We start from the raw sequence: 19,933 nt of genomic DNA, 5'->3' as shown, positions 1-19,933 counted from the left end.
GGGCCTCCATAGAGTGTAGTGTATAGTGTAGTTTATAGTAGTTTAGTGTATAGTAGTGTAGAGTAGAACCCCTCTTAACGACGACCCCTATAACGACTAACCGCTTAACGACGGGCCTCCAGAGCCCAGTGAAGTGTATAGTGTAGTGTATAGTGGTGTATGGTAGTGTAGAGTAGAACCCCTCTTAATGACGACCCCTGTTAACGACTAATCGCTTAACGACGGGCCTCCACAGAGCCCAGTGAAGTGTATAGTGTAGTGTATAGTGTAGTTTATAGTAGTATAGTGTATAGTGTAGTTTATAGTAGTGTAGTTTATAGCAGTGTAGTGTATAGTGTAGTGTAGAGTGGTGTAGTGTAGAGTAGTGTAGTGTATAGTGTAGTGTAGAGTAGTATAGGGCCTCCATAGAGCCCAATGTAGTGTATAGTGTAGTGTATAGTATAGTAGTGTAGTGTATAGTGTAGAGTAGTGTAGTGTATAGTGTAGTGTAGAGGAGTAGTATAGTGCCTCCATAGAGCCCAAAGTGTTCGCTTACCGACCATTCCCTTCGTAACGGCGAGCTGATGTAGGTACAGTAAATATTAATGAATGCATTTATTAACCATGTTTTTTTAATATTATGTGTTTATCATGTTGTTAGTATATTTATGTATTGATATCCATTGTTTAAATACTATAATGTACGTTCTTTGGGTGAAAAATTGAAACTTTCCATGCTATCGGAACGAATCAAGCCTTTAATGTGCATTTCCTATACTCGCTTAATGGCCAAATCACTGAACGACCGGTTTCGTGAAACCAAGTCCCGTCGTTAAGAGGAGGGGTTTCTCCTGTAAAACAAATGTCGCTACAAAACAATAACACGCACCACAGCTAGTACATGGCAACAACCGATTCCTGTACTATATGCCTGACGTGTTTCATCGCCACACGCAATTGTTATTACATTGCTGGGTACAAATACGGACTTAGACACCGCAGTAAACACAAAGCCAGTGCTTGGGTCCGGATTGAAAAGTGAATCTCAAAAAAAGTATATTCAAAACGCTGTGTAAATACGATGGAAAGGGCGGTGGCGACAAAGACGAATTTTCCATCGAACCCTCTGGCATTGGATGTGTAAATTTCAGTCAATGACAAGTGCGGCGTGCCTCCTGCAAACTGATTTCATTTCATTTTCGATTTAAAGCTTTCGTGACTGCAGGGATTCATCTTCTTGGTTCCTTCGGTAAAGTCACGTAGAAGGGAAGTAATAAAATAATAAAAATAAAACATAATAAAACAATTCTCACGACGTTTCGGCCACAACGCAAGCAGCCGTCCTCAGGTGAAAACCAGGTCCGTCGAGGCGACAGAGTCTGAATGAAACAGCACACGAGCTTGGAGCATATATATAAGCTGGGCGCATTGACAAAGGAATTTGCATATCAAAAGGAATTTAGCATATTTATGGGAAATGCAGGAATGTGATTAGTACTGCATATGCATGTGCATTATGCAGGATTAACAGCATCAAAGGGAGCTGCAGTTACTGCTGCTGCTGCAGTTGCTGCTGCTGCAGTTTCTGCTGCTGCACTTGCTGCTGCTGCTGCAGTTGCTGCCTTATCCATTTTAATATAACACTATGTATTATTCTACCCACCCTAATGTGTATCACACTGCTATATGTTTACTATACAATTACGACACCATACATTACTCTGCACACTGCATCATGCCAGTGAGTTGAACGCGGTCTGAAAGTCACCGTAAACGTGAACACAATCAGTTAAGATCCGAAATGGTTTATTACGTCCTTCCAATGATTGCTAAGCCAGAATCCATCTTCTCGGTTGAAATTGTCTCTGTGTTTGTATATGTGGATCGCCTCATGAACAAACTAAGTTTCCTCTGTGGTAGCAGTTACATTGGAGAAACCAAACGACATGTCTCGGACCGCATCCGTGAACATAAGGCAGACCTGAAACACGGTAGGACAAACACCTCAGCCGTGGCAGATCACTGTTACAACTCAGTGGGCTCACATGATATTGACTTCTCCAAGACAGAGGTTCTCTGCAAGCCATCTGGCTATCATGAGAGATTCGTTCATGAGGCGATCCACATATACAAACACAGAGACAATTTCAACCGAGAAGATGGATTCTGGCTTAGCAATCATTGGAAGGACGTAATAAACCATTTCGGATCTTAACTGATTGTGTTCACGTTTACGGTGACTTTCAGACCGCGTTCCACTCACTGGCATGGTGCAGTGTGCAGAGTAATGTATGGTGTCGTAATTGTATAGTAAACATATAGCAGTGTGATACACATTAGGGTGGGTAGAATAATACATAGTGTTATATTAAAATGGATAAGGCAGCAACTGCAGCAGCAGCAAGTGCAGCAGCAGCAGTAACAGCAGCAGCAGCAACTGCAGCAGCAGCAGTAACAGCAGCAGCAGCAACTGCAGCAGCAGCAGCAACTGCAGCAGCAGCAGAAACTGCAGCAGCAGCAACTGCAGCAGCAGCAGTAACTGCAGCTCCCTTTGATGCTGTTAATCCTGCATAATGCACATGCATATGCAGTACTAATCACATTCCTGCATTTCCCATAAATATGCTAAATTCCTTTTGATATGCAAATTCCTTTGTCAATGCGCCCAGCTTATATATATGCTCCAAGCTCGTGTGCTGTTTCATTCAGACTCTGTCGCCTCGACGGACCTGGTTTTCACCTGAGGACGGCTGCTTGCGTTGTGGCCGAAACGTCGTGAGAATTGTTTTATTATGTTTTATTTTTATTATTTTATTACTTCCCTTCTACGTGACTTTACCGAAAGAACCAAGAAGATGATTTCATTTCACTGAAGAGAAATAAATACGAGGGAGGAAATGTTGACCAAGTGTTTTGCTTTGCAGCCCCCCCCCTCACCCGGTCGTCATCGTTATTTATTTTCCTATCTTTGCAATCAATCAAGTCCCAACACCAAGAGCCCAACCGGGAAGGAACAATGCCTCCACTGTTCTGTCTCACTGTCGCTGCGAGGCGGGCAAGTCGAATGCACCCACCGCCCTAGGAAAATGACAAGTTTGGCAGCCACTTAAAAAATTCAACAAACCCCCCCCCCACACACACAAGATTTTTAAAAAGGTACAGCGAAACAACACAAGAACCCACGCTGAATGTAAATCAACTGTAATGTAGACGAAATAACGAATTCAGTGTCACGATTCGATTTCGTCACGATAACACAATTCGTGTATCAAGAATAACACAACTGTTTTACACAGCAACAAAAATACCACCAAATTCACGTAAATGAAAGTGGCCGGGGCGATGAGGAGGCAAAGCAGCACAACGCGTTGTGACTTTGGCAATCCGAGTTCAATTCTCGGTCGTGACTAACATTTAGTGGCAAGTGATATCTCAATCTGTCCTCAGGCACCCCCTTCACAAACCCAAACTGACCAATCGTGTCCCATTAAAGCCTCGCGTGCTGAATCACGTTCAAAGCACCCCCATATGCCTGACAAGGCTTGGGGAGGTCCGCATCCAGCAATGGATTGACAGAGGGCTGAAAACTAAAACTATCAACAGCAGTGAAGAATGTTTCGATGATGTTTGTATTCACACCGAGGGCTACAGATCATAAGAAGGCTGTTGCTGTTCCCACAGTTTTCGTGGGAACAGCAGAGCATAAAATGCAATCTTCTATCATGGAGAGAGTGGGAAGCTGAGAACCTGAAAGCCAATATTTGCCAGAGTGCTGACAGCAGAATGGAGATCGCTTGCTGATTAAACCAGGCAAGCAAGTACCTCGGCCAGGCGAGTGAATGGTGATGCCTAAGAGAAGGATTATACTGGTAGGAACCTACTGGTTATACCAGCCCACAGGGGATTATTGTGTCCGTCGTGCAGGGAGGGGCTGGGTGGGGAGGGAGGGGCTGGGTAAGGAGGGGAGGGTGGGGAGGGTGGGGCTGGGTCGTGAGGGTGGGGAGGTGCTGGGTGGGGGACTAGGCTAGGTGGGGAGGGTGGGGCTGGGTGGGGGGGTGGGGAGGGGCTGGGTGGGGAGGAGCTGGGTGGGGAGGGGCTGGGTGGGGAGGGTGGAGCTGGGTGAGGAGGGTGGGAGGGGTGAGGCTGGGTGGGGAGGGGCTGGTCACCCCGTGGTGCCCATATAAAACTCAACGTTTAACCTACTCACGCCGGCTTGTGTCCGCCCTCACAGTCGGGCATATTTGCGGAATACACCACGCCGCCGTTGACCCTGGCCATTGACCGAGCAACCCAACGTTCCTACCAGCTCCCTCCGCAGGAATGTGTTATGGCTGAGGGAGTACATCAACGAGAGACAACCACGCAACTTTTCACCATTGTGCCATCTTGTTCTCCCCGCTGTACTTTTTTTTTGTATCTGGCTGTACCCGCATGCTGTTCGATAGGACGTCCGACATCTCGATCTACGAGCTGGCAGAATGGTTCCTGAAATGGAGCCCAGCACGTGGAACGAAACGTCGGACATGCTGCAGAAGAACGGTGAGCAGTACAACCGGAAAACGTCGGGGAGCGACATCGGTGAGATCAGAGCGGCGAGTTCACGTCGATACTCGATCGTTCACGCGTATGTGTATGGTGAACTTCTTTCGCACCGTACATAGCCTATCGTGCAGAGAACAACCACACACAATAATTACCGAACATTCGTTTGTTACATCAACCAATGGTTACTTATTCGAACAAATAAGGAGGAAAAATCACTCAACGATAGAAAATGCGTTTGTAACTAAAGCGTCACAATTGAGGAGACCACAGAAGCCTAATTTTGACCAGATAAGGCTCACTGAGCTACATTACTCTTTTTCAGAAGCGACCTGGCCACAAATGACAGCTCAATGAAGTGGCTTATCACGTGGAAATTTATAGCAGCCAAATACTCGAGAAACGCATGTTTCTAAATGTGGAGGGGAAAACCGGAGAAACATCCACACGACCACGGGAAGAACATGCAAACTCCAAATATACAGGCATCAGGGTCGGCCTCCTGTATACCAGGTGAGGTAGTTAACATCTCGCCACAATGGCGCACATATTTTACAGCATTCATGGCGGAAATGAGCGCATTGCATGTTCGTGTCATCCCCTGTTTGCAACAGTAATTGCAATGCATGCCCCACGCTGTGTTTAAACTACGTTGCCAAGTCGTCTCTCCATAGTGACGATGCAATCGTTTTTCTTCTTAGAAATAGGCGACTGAAAATCAGGGAATCTGTCTGACATCTCACGCAGAGGCAACGTGCTGCTACAGATCACAAATATTTGCCCTCGTCTCAACCTTACACTGAGCACGCACGGTGATGTTGTCGCCTTGATACACTGGTCACGATCACACATAAAAACACAATCTGCTTCCACCAGATAACGATCCTTCACGAGACGCTCTACACATAAACACTCACACTGCAACAGAAGAGAAGGCCAGTCGACTTGCATAAACAATGAAATATTGTTTGCGGGCACCAAAGTAATAAAAAAAAAATTTTATTCCATCAAAAACAACGTGAAAAAAACTTCAACACCACTGCAGTTATCCGATCAGGCCAATCTTTCGAGTGCTTCTCCGAAGCGCTAACCACAGATCCCGTTATGCACAGACACCTAACCGATTCCACACAGCGAGTGGCATTCGGCTGGAATTTTATTGTACGAGACGGACCACATTTTTCTCACGTTCTCATAATTCACCGCAGCATTGTGCTCCGCAGACGTGCACTGTACCGTAACGTCGGCAAACGAGGCTAAGTGCTGAGAAAAGAGCGGCGCTTTTGTTGAGCGAAGTGGGCCTCGTTTATCCGAGAGCAGATCGGGTAAATGTCCAGCGCGTCCATAACATTTATAGCGCACGTTACACGTCTAACCCAGTCTCATCGCAAATAATCTCAAAATGTGGGAGTGCTCGGCATGCAGCGCATTTCATACTTTTAGGCAGGGTAATGGCAGCTCTTCATGTTTTATCACGATCATCATCATCCATAGTCCATCCATCATGGCCCCGCGAATGCCACAATCCATCTCACTGCTGCACATGAAGTGATCTCATCGCTACGATGCTCAACCCCTCCGGCGCATTATTTATTTTGTTTGCTATTTCACTATCAGTCTCAACCATCGATGTGTTCCTCCTGTCCAAGCCCACTTTTTATTTTCTTAACCGTCCATATGACATCTACAATTTACATTTGCTCCCTGATTCACGTGCCCCAATATGTCTCTCCTTACGCTTCTTGGCATAACCGTTCAGCTTTCACTTTGTTAATTATTACAAATTTCTGTCGTATAAATCAAAAACGTACTTGGAATACCTTGCCAGAGACCCAGACAAGTCACTTGAATTTGTGTATCTCATACATAATAAGGCTATTGTGGACGGGGACAGGATCACCCATCTCCTGGCTATGATCACGTAACACGTGGAACGTGCTTGCTCTGAAGACCAGTTTTTCCCCCCTGCGGGAATGTCGACTTCTCACCGCTGATGCAGAGCTGCCAACAGCGATTAATGCAGTCCCTTTGAGTGGCGAGACGCTTCATCTTTCTTTTTTAATGCAATGCTCATGATCGCCAACTCCACATCGTCGGTTTTATGGCCTTTGATTAAAACCAGGTTTTTCAAGTGTCTCGGCCCGTCAGTAATGACTGAGCACACACACACACACAAATCCATCACATTAAATTTGGTTTCGCATTTAATTTGGCTGAATTGCAGCTCTGAGAATGAAAACATTTAATTCAACGAATATTACTCGCTGCAGCGGGGTCAGTAGGAGAGTCCTGCCCCCTACTGCGTGGTCTAGAGGTCACCTGAAATGATATCGGAGGTAGCTCTGTGATGCCCTCTTTTCTGCGCCATTGTCGAACAAGAAGGGCTGCACTGTCCTGAAAGAGACCTTAATGGATACTCCATATCGTGACAGGACCCCAAGAGCACGATACGGCTAAAATGAGGAAACAATTCAAAAACTTTGTCAGATTAAGAGGTGTATCTCATTGCTTCAAAATGGTTGAAAGTTACTATTAACAGCAGAGTGATGCTAATGCGGTGAACAATTTCGCACGGAACAATGTTCTGCTTGCTTGGGAATAAAGTTTCTCTGCCAATGTCAACACTCCCATTTCACATAAACACAGCAGCTGCACAAGTAGCACTGTGGATGTGAAAAGCCATAATGTCACGTGCATGCACAGACATGAATAAGCAGAAGTTGACATTTCAAGATCAACAGCACAGGATTTGGCAATAGTACGATTCATGGACTGGATCCATCATGCCCCCAGTATCGATAAACTCAGTTCTATTAGACAAGAAATCAACAGTGGCTACCCAAATGAGTGGCTGCTGCAATATGAATGTGGGATTTACACTACTGGCTCAGTCAGGGCCCCCAAATGGAGATTTTTTACTGCCCTCTGCTAGTTTGAGAAGGGAAATACTTCAAACTAATCTATTTTTTATTTTACCAGGTAAGGGCCACTGCGCTATATCGCTCTCTTTCTGAAGCAACCTGGCAAAATTATCACGTGGAATTTTTTAGCAGCCAAATACTGAAAACGTATGTTTCTTTATCTTGCATACAGGATCACGGAGACAAACTGTTCATTATCCCACAGGAAGTTTTTCTCTCCCGAAGGGAGTCCATCAGTCAGTTGTCTTGGCTGATGTTTTCTTCAAAGAGCAATAATCGAAGTGTCATTCAGATAAAGGGAAGTGACATATTGGAAGACAGTTCGGCGGTGAGAAAACAAATAACGTACAGCACTCGTCTCTTGTATGCATGTACGTTGAACTTCTATCGCACCGTACGTAGCCAACCGTGCTAATAAGTGGTGCGGGGGAAGGACACACTAAACACAAAAAGCAGTTCTAAAGAAATTAGTTTCTCTTGTGACAGCCTCATCATCCCTAAACAATAAGAGGCATCAAAAGATTCACATTCCCTCCCAAAACATTAAATTGTCACCAATTGCGATGCAATTCAGGGATAGATTGTCTTATTTTCTTACCATCTCAGTAATCTTTCACTGTCATTTTCCGTATCATTTGTACATTTTTATTTTTCCGATTACCTCGTAAATGCGACATGAGAATATAATTTGCATAAATTATAAGCAATCAATTATCATGCAAGTGATTGGACGCCTTTGCTGTTAAGTGTACGAATCTATAAATCTCTGAATGGTTACATGCGTTCTAAATGACCTGGGCCAGCTTCAGCCACAAATCGTGCCCGAGTTGCCTCAAATGGCAACAAGCATGTTTGCAAAATGCTGGTTTCCGATTTGGGGGAAGAAATTACCCTGAAATTGCTCATGAATTCCTTTTATATGCAGTAATAACACCCTTCATCCAGGAAAAACCTCCGAGTTGCAAGAGTTGTTTTTTTTCTAGAGATGTTTGGCCAATCCCACTGAGTGTTTATTTACCTATGTGTGCATGCATGTGTGAATCGTGTGTACAGGTAAACATCCATTGTTTATGGTTTTGCCAAAGGTGTCAGCTGGTGTGACTTGGATATTAAAAAGGTTACGATGAAATATTTCTTGAATTTTCAACAAGCGGACCAAAAAAACCCAAACCACAGCAAACAATGGACTCATTGTACAAGGACTTACACTGTAAATTACAACCAATCATTAAGAGCAGTGGATTGAGAAAGAGCCTTAAATTATGGGTATTATAGTACACATACAGCCCTTTTATCAATCCAACGCGGTGTTGGATGAATGCCCTCCTCATGCCATGTGGGTCGCGGGGATAATTTCACCATACTTCACCAGGCTGGTGAGTGCGAGTTGGTAAAAGTGGGTGGTGGGGGGGCTGAGGACAGATTCAGGAATTAACTCACCACTGATGTTTGCTGCAGCCAAGATAGGAACTCGAGTGCGCAGGTTCACACCGGAGTGCACTCGCCACTGTGAAACTGCTCTACCAGCTAACGCCATGTCATGTGCGAATTCAACATGGGTTGAGCTATAAAATAATGTCTTCCTTTTATTGTTCTGCAGTACTTTGCACTTTGTTTAACTTTCCGCTGTTTACACTGTATTCAGATATGCAGTGAGTGAGCAATGGGTAATGCTACGATTTTAGCAGGTCTGCTTTTTTACTCTGGAAGCAATTGTATTAGGAGAGCAAATTGTAATGATTGCCGCAATATTCTTCATTCCCAAGTACAATTTAAACGGCACAGAAAATAACAAGATCAACTGAAATCTCCGAATTGCTGCGTTCGAAAATGCAGCGACTCGTTAAATTGCAACGGGCTATTGTGTTTTGTAATTTAATCGTTATGCTCAAACTTTCAAAGAGTTAAAATACACGGAGTAAAAACAAGCAAATGCAGATGAATCACCAATTTTTCACTGACATAATGAAACACGTAGAATAAACACAACTAAATGCTGTGCACAAAATTCACGAAAAAACCGTGCTAATTACCAACATAACCGTATAAAAAGAGTGCAAACAGAGTTAATCACCCTCATCGTGAGCGATAGTCACATCACAATGGAATTCGGAGCAAAATTTATTCTGGATGGTTATTGAACGGGGAAAACAGTCTGGGAAAAAGGTGCTGTAAGCTTTGGCTATGAGACGGCCACACGATTATTCTTGACATTGAAAAAATGTACTCCTGAATCTGTCTGTATACAGTTTTAAGCGTTATCCCCTTATAAAGTAGTGTTTTTCTAGGTTTCCCGGTTTCCCCCCGCATATGAAACACTCCGTTAACTAAAATGGCCAAAACATCCTGAAGCAGGACTCATCAAAAATACTGTACAAAACCTAATGAGGTTTTCCTGCATAAAAGGAATTATTAATAATAATAATAGAGATATGTATACTTTATGAAACGTTATATTAATATGATGTCTACCAGGAAAGCGATATAATACATTGACCATGAACACCACTCGATTTTATTTCTTACGCGCGTAATTAATTTCTGCTGGTGGCAGTGTCAAAGGGCCTGAATCACAATTAGGAGGTTATACATTCAAATCCCTGTTGGGAATGAACTTAGCCCAGCATCCCTATAGAGTTGATAAAATCAGTAACCATTCCACTGCAAACAACAGTGGTTGTCTTATGGGCAGACTTGGCCCTGCCATTGGAAGGGAGAATGTCTCTTACTGGCTTACAGCCAATGTAAGGGGTGAGCAAAACCCACATTATGTTTGGTTATGAACACACTGACAAAAGTCAGTATTCATAAACTTGACTTTTGTCAGTGTGAAAATGTCTTAAACAACAGGAAGGATGCATCTATTCAACATTTTAAATAGATTTATTTCACTTACAATACAATCTTTAAATTAACTCCGTGCTAACTCGATGTTTTATTTTCAGATATAAATGTTCCATGTAATTGTTTCATGTAAAAGCTGCCTGTGTGCTGGAGATTCTACATTGACCACAATGGCAAAAATAACAAACACTTGAATTGAATCGTGACTCAAAATCATAACAAGTCATCATCATACGCCTACATTGTTAAACGCCTGCATGCCTACGTAATTCCCAAAGTCGTGAATGTGCCCAAGAGTAGTATATCCACCGCAGAGATGGGGCCATGAAGTCAGCTCTTGTGCAGGGAGCCCGCTTGATAGATTGTTGCTATCGCAAGACTGAGGAGGGATGCGACTGGCTTGGGGAGAGGCTTTCATCCAACAGTAGATTGAGAATGCCTGCTGCTGCTGATAGGACTTAATAGCACTGTAGTTTCCAACAGAGGCAATACCAAAGAGCAATTAACAATCTGCCATGTGAGCTGCAGCATCAGAGGCAGCTGCAGAGACACCGTGGCCGGATCAATGTGGACAGGAGCCAGTCTGTGTTTGCTGTTTGCCCTGCGAAGATGTTTTGGTGAGCTCACCCCAAAACGATAGGCTATGAACACCCAGCAAATGAAGTTCAGAGATTATTTTTTTCCGTTGACTTGCAATTAATGCATCTCTCACTTGGTTCTGAAGCACCCAAAAGCCATGTTTTGCTACCATCAGCCATTGTCTATCCACTGCTGGATGAATGTCTCCCCATGCCATCGCCATTCCTCACAGTTCAGTGCTCCTGCTAACCACCTCACTCCTGCACGTGAATTAATCTCATCGTTCCATCTTTGCGGTGCTCTTTTTGAACGCGTTCCAACCTTTGGTTGACATTCTGTGACCAGTCTCTTCTATTAATCATCCCACCTCACGATGTGTTCTGCCCAGGCCCAATTACTCTTCTCGATTGTCTTCATGATGTCTACCGATTGGTGTTTGCTCCCCGAATCAAACCTTCCTTTTCCTGTCTCTCACTGTTACTCCAAGCAAACATCTCTGCATGCTTCTTTGTGCGCTATTGCTGTTCCTAAGTATCCTAAAACTGAGGCAATGACTAAATCCTATACAGACACCAACGTTCGTGAAGGTTTTTGTTCATAGGCTGGAAAGCATGTGTAATGACAGGGTGACATCTGTCGGCCTGGAGTGGTAATTACGGTCATGGCTGCATTACATAATGCTTTATTACAAGGGGGGCGTATCTGGGGTAAAGGTGAAAGGCGGAGTCGAGAAGCTCCGGGAACCAACCCGAAGGTTCTGGAAAATGGGCTTGGCCAGAGGTGGAGCGTGGCCACGCCAGGGCAGATATCAGGGGGACCGAACCAACAGCACCGAAACCTCTGGGTCCTGGCTGCGTCGCTGCTCGTCGTCATCTCTTCGTCTCTGACCACGTGGTTGATCTTCTGGAAGACTCTGTCCAACGCCATCGCCATGCTAGTCGGACAGCTAGCGTAGCGAAGCCGGAGATGGGGCTACCTGTTCGGATCATCTATGCGGAGCTGTGTTACACAATGTATTGCCCAGTCTACTCTTAATAAATAAGAAGCCTTCTCCTCGACGTGTTTCGGAAGTCGCTCACTACACATGTAATGATGCAGATACGATTAAAATCTGTTCTTATACTAACGATAACGTGCATGGAATCATGCACATGATAATCAATCGTACATTTTTTGCTAAAAAATGGAGCAAACAAAACTGTCTAAAACGATACAAAAAAACGATATGATAGAAAGAAGACGGTATAAACGAGACCGACAATAAGTGACTCCAAAAGTGATTCTCAAATCGAATGTCGACCACGCCATTGAATTTATGGGGGCAGGTGAATCATTCTGCGCAGACAAAGGCTTACACAGCCATCAGAAGAGCATCACCACACAAGCCACCCACACCAACCACAGTGAACACATTACTTATTAATTGTGGAAGTAAACTGCATGGGTGTCTTCTTTCGCTTGCACACTGGATTCTGTCATACTCAACGACTCAAAAAAAATTCAAGCATAGAACCATACCAGCACCTGCTTACTAACCTTCCCGTATTAGTGTTAATAGTTAAATGGAGTACTGTATAGCATTAGATAAAGGCTTCATGTAGAGTACGTGCTGTACAATTTGGATTTGTAAAAAGAAAACGTCTACGCACAGCCGCATCTAACGATATCCCACATGTTATTAAAACAATTGCATGAACCATTCTCGTACAGACATAGAGAGAATTGTGCTACAATTTCCGTAATAACCACACTTGAAAGGAACGCTGTGAAAATGGCTCTGAACTACCATGTAGCGCTTAATCACATTTCACAAACTATTTCACACAGGCATGTGTCAATAAGGTTTCATTTTAGTATCCATTTATTTCGTGCGAGACATGGCCATGAATGTACGTATCTATCTGCATGCTACGTCTAATGTATACTTTTGAAATGTAATAAAATAAAAAGTATGAGTGTACCGTAGAAAAGGGGGGAATGTGGCTGAATGCATAACTCGAAGGTCCTTTATTAAGAAGTATTCAAATAAAGATAGATATTTTAAAAAACAGCTTTCCTAACATTGCATGACATCATTCGTGCCATTCATGCGCCACGCACTGCCAATTCATTGTTACAAACCATTCGAATAAACTCTCATCACCGTATCACTCGCTCACTGCAAGGAAACACATTCGTTCATGTGGAAAGGTTGTGTATTAGCCATGGCCCCGACCATAGAAATTTAGAATTTCCACCAATGGCTCAAGGAGGCTGTAAATGAGTAAGGAACTACTTTCTGAAAAGCAGTGTCTATGAAGTGAATAGTCTCCAGTGTGAGCACGTGGAATTTCCACCACTGGTTTGGGACTTCGTACAAAGGGAAGCGCTACCCGGCATGCATTTGCGAATGAGACAAGCTGACTTTTTGACTTGACCTATTTAATTAGCCCTAATCCTAGGATGGTAGAGCAATAGCATGGTTGTAAGCGCACTGTACTATACACCTAGCGACCTAAGTTTCACTCACTGCCATGGCTAACAGTAGCCGTGATATATGATCTGGTTCTGGCCCTCACTTTGACCAACTGGCACTGACGAACATGGTGAAGTATGGTCAAAAAAGCCACAATGACTGACAAAACATGGGGAAGCCTTCCTCCAGAAGTAGATTGACAAAGGGCTTCTAATGATTTTCCCATTTGAGATTCAATTCTTACGATTTCGCTTATACCGTAATTAAATTCAAGCACATTATTTGTTGCTACTGCGGTGTATGTAGCAGCCTCTAATGTTTAATCAACGAATCGAAGAATCATTACACCCAAAATTAAAGCAGCTATTACGATTTTGAATGGGTAAATTGATAAAAACATCGTAAGAGGATGGAATGCCATTGTTCAAGTTGACACGTGAAAGAGTGCCTTCAATGAGCCTGATACGGTGTTTGCATTCTCAATGTAAGGAGTACTGAGAAGATACATATTGACGAGACATTATCAGCGATCATCAGCCATCTAGCTCCTACAACTCGACACAATTTCTGCGCGTCCTCTTGGTGATGATGCCGTTCCTCCTTTGGCTTGCCATCTCTCCAACGAGGTAGTCTCCCCCCCCTCCCACCACCACCAGGGACGTAGCCTGCCCACAAGGCGGACTTCCCCTTCCCGTTCTTACCAGTCAAACAACGCTAGCACCTGCTCTGTATTCATAGGATACAAGTAAACCCGTAAAAACAAAGTTTTTCACTCTAAATCCTTTATATGCGTGGCGGCTAGAGTTCTCTCGTCCTCTGGCTTGAGATGGCTGCAATCTATGGGTCAGATGATTGTCTGCCAGTATTAAGCAATTGGTAATGAAATATTTAATTAGTTTTCCCTAAACAGTTTAAAAAATTTTGGAAAAAAAATTTCACGAAAATTAATTGTCACACACAACGAGTCTGTGTGGAAAATGTCAGCTCGATTGGATCACGGGAAGTGGGTTAACAAACGACCGAAAGATTTGCACGGTCCTAAGCAAGCAAGCAAGCACGCGAACTTAATATAAAGGATTATAAAAAAGGGACGACTGTGGGCAGCATGTAGTGCCACTCTCTACAGCCAGCGAAACCGAAGCCGGTGGGGGGGGGGGCGTCTGCCCACCACCTCGCACACACGCCGCACATTGTGCATGGCGAGGCGGCTTGCCTCTCACGTCGAGGAATGAGCCCAAATGACAAACACGTGTGTTTTGCTTCTTTGTGCCGTGCATGTACACGTGTACACATGTACACGCACATCACGTGTCCCCACGGCGCACAGTACACACACGTGCATGTACGGTACACACACGTGCATGTACGGTACACACGTGCATGTACAGTAAGCACGTGCATGTACAGTAAGCACGTGGGTGTACAGTAAGCACGTGGGTGTACAATATACACGTGCACGCACAGTACACACGTGCATGTACTGCACACACTTGCATGTACTGTACACACGTGCATGTACTTGTAAACACATGTACGCCGATCTGTATGTATAATGACAACATTGCTCATGGAAAAATGACATCGATTGCAGCCCGGCTAAAAAGCACTTCCAGGATACAGCGGCAGTAATGCACGGATGCGGCTCGGCTAAAGCAGAGAAGGTTACGACTCCTGCAAGGGCAGAGGCGTGGATGGCTGCAGAGAGGAAGAGCAAAACAATACTGTACTTCACTCCGGCCAGACGACATGACCGTGACTCTGCAGAGACATACCGGCAGTATAGAATCACCCAGGGGATTTTCTATACCTTTATCATATCTTACACGATCTCATTCCATCTGGTGCCAACCCAATGCCATTCAACCTCATTCCGATATAATCTTAGTCCAGATGCCATTTCAGTCAACTCATCGATCTAATCTCCTTTCAGTCCTATCAAATTCTAAGGCTGGTCAAATCCCATCAATTCCATCACAGTATCATGCCACTCCATTTCAGTGCCATGCTGTCATCTATCTCCCCCACATCCCAGCCTCGTGCCATTATTATCTTATGCCATTCCATTACGTTTCATTTGCACGCCATACAATCCCATGCTACTCCACTATCATCCCATCTCAATTCTATTCCATCACAGGACCATCTAATTTCATTCAACTTCAGCCCACCCATCCCCATCACATTCGACCTCAATACTGCCTCATCTGGCACCCCATCCCAACTCCATTCCTTGTCCAACACCACCAGTTCCAGCTATATCCGAACCAAATCCATCCCAAATATAATCCCTTCCAATCCTATTCCCACTCCATTCTATGCCATCCCATCGCATCACGTCCACATTACATCCCATCCCACGCCACCCTATTTCATTATTCTTTAACAAAATTTCCATTAAATCCCCAACCCAATTCCATGCAAACCCCACCCCTCACCCAGGGACCCAACCAACTCACCAACTCACCCCTGCTCCAGTCGCCACCTCACTGCAATCCAAATTCATCCCAGTCCCAATTACCTGCCACACCTCACCTCATCTACACAGCGCTACTTATCTCAACCCAGTCCCCACCTCACCGCAACTCAGTCACAATCCCAGTCTACACCTCACCTGAGCCCAACTCAGGTTCAATCCTAGCCTACACTACACCTCACCTCAGCCAACTCACCCTCCAATCCCAGTCCACACCTCACCCTCCAACCAACTCACCCCCCAATCCCAGCCTCCACCTCACCCTTCAACCAACTCACCCCCAATCCCCGCCTCCACCTCACCCCTCAACCAACTCACCCCCAATCCCAACCTCCACCTCACCCTTCAACCAACTCACCCCCAATCCCTGCCTCCACCTCACCCCTCAACCAACTCACCCCCAATCCCAACCTCCACCTCACCCTTCAACCAACTCACCCCCAATCCCTGCCTCCACCTCACCCTTCAACCAACTCACCCCCAATCCCTGCCTCCACCTCACCCCTCAACCAACTCACCCCAAATCCCAACCTCCACCTCACCCCTCAACCAACTCACCCCCCAATCCCTGCCTCCACCTCACCCCTCAACCAACTCACCCCCAATCCCTGCCTCCACCTCACCCCTCAACCAACTCACCCCCAATCCCTGCCTCCACCTCACCCTTCAACCAACTCACCCCAAATCCCCGCCTCCACCTCACCCCTCAACCAACTCCCCCCCCAATCCCTGCCTCCACCTCACCCTTCAACCAACTCACCCCCAATCCCCGCCTCCACCTCACCCCTCAACCAACTCACCCCCAATCCCTGCCTCCACCTCACCCTTCAACCAACTCACCCCCAATCCCTGCCTCCACCTCACCCCTCAACCAACTCACCCCCCAATCCCTGCCTCCACCTCACCCCTCAACCAACTCACCCCCAATCCCTGCCTCCACCTCACCCCTCAACCAACTCACCCACAATCCCTGCCTCCACCTCACCCTTCAACCAACTCACCCCCAATCCCCGCCTCCACCTCACCCCTCAACCAACTCACCCCCCAATCCCCGCCTCCACCTCACCCCTCAACCAACTCACCCCAAATCCCAACCTCCACCTCACCCCTCAACAAACTCACCCCCAATCCCTGCCTACACCTCACCCTTCAACCAACTCACCCCCCAACCTCCACCTCACCCTTCAACCAACTCACCCCCAATCCCAACCTCCACCTCACCCCTCTACCAACTCACCCCCAATCCCAACCTCCACCTCACCCTTCAACCAACTCACCCCCAATCCCAACCTCCACCTCACCCCTCAACCAACTCACCCCCAATCCCAACCTCCACCTCACCCCTCTACCAACTCACCCCCAATCCCAACCTCCACCTCACCCTTCAACCAACTCACCCCCAATCCCAACCTCCACCTCACCCTTCAACCAACTCACCCCCAATCCCAACCTCCACCTCACCCCTCAACCAACTCACCCCCAATCCCAACATCCACCTCACCCCTCAACAAACTCACCCCCCAATCCCAACGTCCACCTCACCCTCCAGCCAACTCACCCCCAATCCCAACCTCCACCTCACCCCTCAACAAACTCACCCCCCCAAATCCCAACCTCCACCTCACCACCACCAGTCTCAAGCAGAATCTCCAACTCACCTCGGCCAACCAAGAACCTCACCTCACATAACCTCCCCACCCACCACCACCACCACGCCACACTCCCCAGGGGTCACCATCACCACCATCACCACCACCATCATCACCACAACCACCACCCCCCTTACGTGCGCGGCAGCTGCATCGGCGTGGCCCCGCGTCGCTGGAACACGCCGTCCACGAAGACGCCGTTCTTGCCGAGGCACCGCAGCAGGCACGCGGGCCCCTCCAGCAGCAGCTCGAGGTGTCGCCGCGAGATGAACGTGGAGTGGCCCATGTCCACGTCCACGTCGCCCTGGCTCGAGTTGCGACCCACCGTCACCCGCCGCTGGCGGACCACGTACGCCAAGTCGCGGGCTTCCAGGCGGGCGAGGGCGGGCGGGGACGTGGACGATGTTGACGATGTTGACGACGAGGACGACGAGGAGGAGGACGAAGCGGTGGACGTGGCGGTCGAGTTTGAGGAGGTTAAGGTGGAGGAGGCTGAGCTTTGAGGCCGGCGTGTCCGGAGCAGAGTACACGGCCATCGTCAAGGCCGCGCCGGGGTCCGCCCGCGTCTCGCTCAGCTTCGTCGCCGCCATCGCCTGCGATGGTGGTGGTGGAAACGTGTCCGGGGGGGAGTGGTGCTTAGTATTCTGCTGCTGCTGTTGTTGTTGTCTCGGCTCTTTGTTATTGTTATTTGCTGCTGCTGCTGCTTGCTGCTGCCGGCGGTGTGCTGCTGGCCTCGTCGCGTGCGTTTGTTTATTTATTTATTTTCGTGTTCGGCTTCTGCAGAGCGGCGGCGGCGGTGTGGGCGGGGCGTGGGGGGGGGGCGTGTGGAGGGGCGGGGCGTGTGGGGGGCGGGGCGTGTGGGGGGGGCGGGGCGCTTTGGCGAGACCCGGAGCGGATTGTCCGTGTAAACGCGGACTGGATGTGGATGTTTGAGTCCGTGGTCGCTTCTAGATTTGAAGCTTTCGTGACTGCAAGGATTCATATTCTTAGGTTTTTTCGGTAAAGTCACGTAGGTAAAAACTAAAATTAATAAAAGTAAAATTAAATATAAAAATAACAACACAAGCTTCCGTCTTCAGGTGGAACTGAAAACGGAAGCTTGTGTTGCCTCCAAAACGTCGTGATTTTTATTATTTTATTTTTATATTTTATTTTACTTTTATTAATTTTAATTTTTTACCTACGTGACTTTACCGAAAAAACCTAAGAATATGAATCCGTGGTCGCTGTTAATCAAAAATACAAATGCAATACTCTTTTTAGTCGTCTAGCATTTATCATAATATAGGGGGGTGGTTTGTTTGAGTGAGATCGCTTAAATATAAATGTGTGTCGTTAAACCCGTCGCCACCACCAAACACAGCCAATTAGTAAGGTTTGTCACGTAAACAGAAGATGCCAATTCGTTACTAGTCCAGCACACCGGTGTGTTGGAGAGCAAATCCACAACATTTACAATCTGAGTACGACGTTTCGCCAGTAATTACAACAAGCATTATCAGGCAGACAGCCATATTTGTGGAGATATCCTCCGACTGTCCTGATGATGCTCATTATAATTACTAGCGAAACGTCGTACTTAGATTGTAAATGTTGTGGATTTGCTCTCCTACACACCGGTGTTGCTGTACTAGTATAACGAATAGACACGCTCTGTTTACGTGACAAACATTACTAATTGGCTGTGTCGGGTGGTGGCGGGTTTAACGACACACATTTATATTGACGCGATCTAACCCAAAAAAACCTAGATTATGGATAATATTGGTGGCGAAAGCCTAAGTGTTAAACCGTGCACCATTTCTTTCGAACTTGCTGTTGTGTTTCATTTTGTTGTCCTTCCAGCCGCACCTCCCGTATAGCGCGGTTGGCTACGTGTTTGTATTCTCACCGGCCGAACTGTCTCCCAGCACGCCACTTTCCTTTATCGAAATGACACTCGGGATATCGCTCTTTGAAGTAAACATGAGCCAGGATAATTGACTGATGAACTTCCTTCAGGAGAGAAAAAATTATATCCGTGAGATAATTAAAAGTGCATGCCTCCGCGTAGCTGTATGCAAGGAAAGTTATCTCCCTACTAAAACTTGCAGAGAGCAGTAACAAAAATGCCCATTGGAGGCCCTAAGTCAGTAGTGGAAATTCCACATTCCTTTGGAAACAGCCACTGTTGACTTCCTGTATACTGTAATAGTACTGAGTTTGTGTTTAGTTTGTTGTCCTGCGCCCCGCACCTCCCATTAGCGCGGTTGGCTACGTACGGTGCGAAAGAAATTCAACATACGTACATAAAGGAAGCCAATGTTTCGCAGTGTCGATTTATTTAAACGACGAATGAGAGTGAATTATTTCGTAACCCACTCATTCCAAATGGTTATCACGAAATTCACTTGTTGGCCACGTAAATAAATTGGAACCACTCGAGTGATACCATCTCAGGTGTTAGCTCACTCGTGATGTCTGCTCTGTACTTCCATGGGATATGTGTGGC

General features: G+C 46.2%; 1 protein-coding gene across 1 annotated transcript in view; it reads right to left on the bottom strand.

The window, feature by feature from the left end:
- LOC133347567 (forkhead box protein K2-like) overlaps positions 1-18,178 on the bottom strand; it is a 56,525-nt gene extending 38,347 nt beyond the window's left edge. Inside the window, 2 exon segments of the mRNA XM_061559938.1 lie at positions 17,580-17,942; positions 17,944-18,178. Of these exon segments, the coding sequence (XP_061415922.1) occupies positions 17,580-17,942; positions 17,944-18,032 (452 nt within the window). The 5' untranslated portion in view covers positions 18,033-18,178.
- Between the last annotated feature and the right edge of the window lie 1,755 nt (positions 18,179-19,933).

Source organism: Lethenteron reissneri, chromosome 26 (assembly GCF_015708825.2).
Source record: "Lethenteron reissneri isolate LAM-NWPU_2019-01 chromosome 26, ASM1570882v1, whole genome shotgun sequence".
NCBI classification, from domain to species: Eukaryota; Metazoa; Chordata; class Hyperoartia; order Petromyzontiformes; family Petromyzontidae; genus Lethenteron; species Lethenteron reissneri.
The sequence above is the reverse complement of the archived record's forward strand: the minus strand, read 5'-3'. Positions and strand labels throughout refer to the sequence as shown.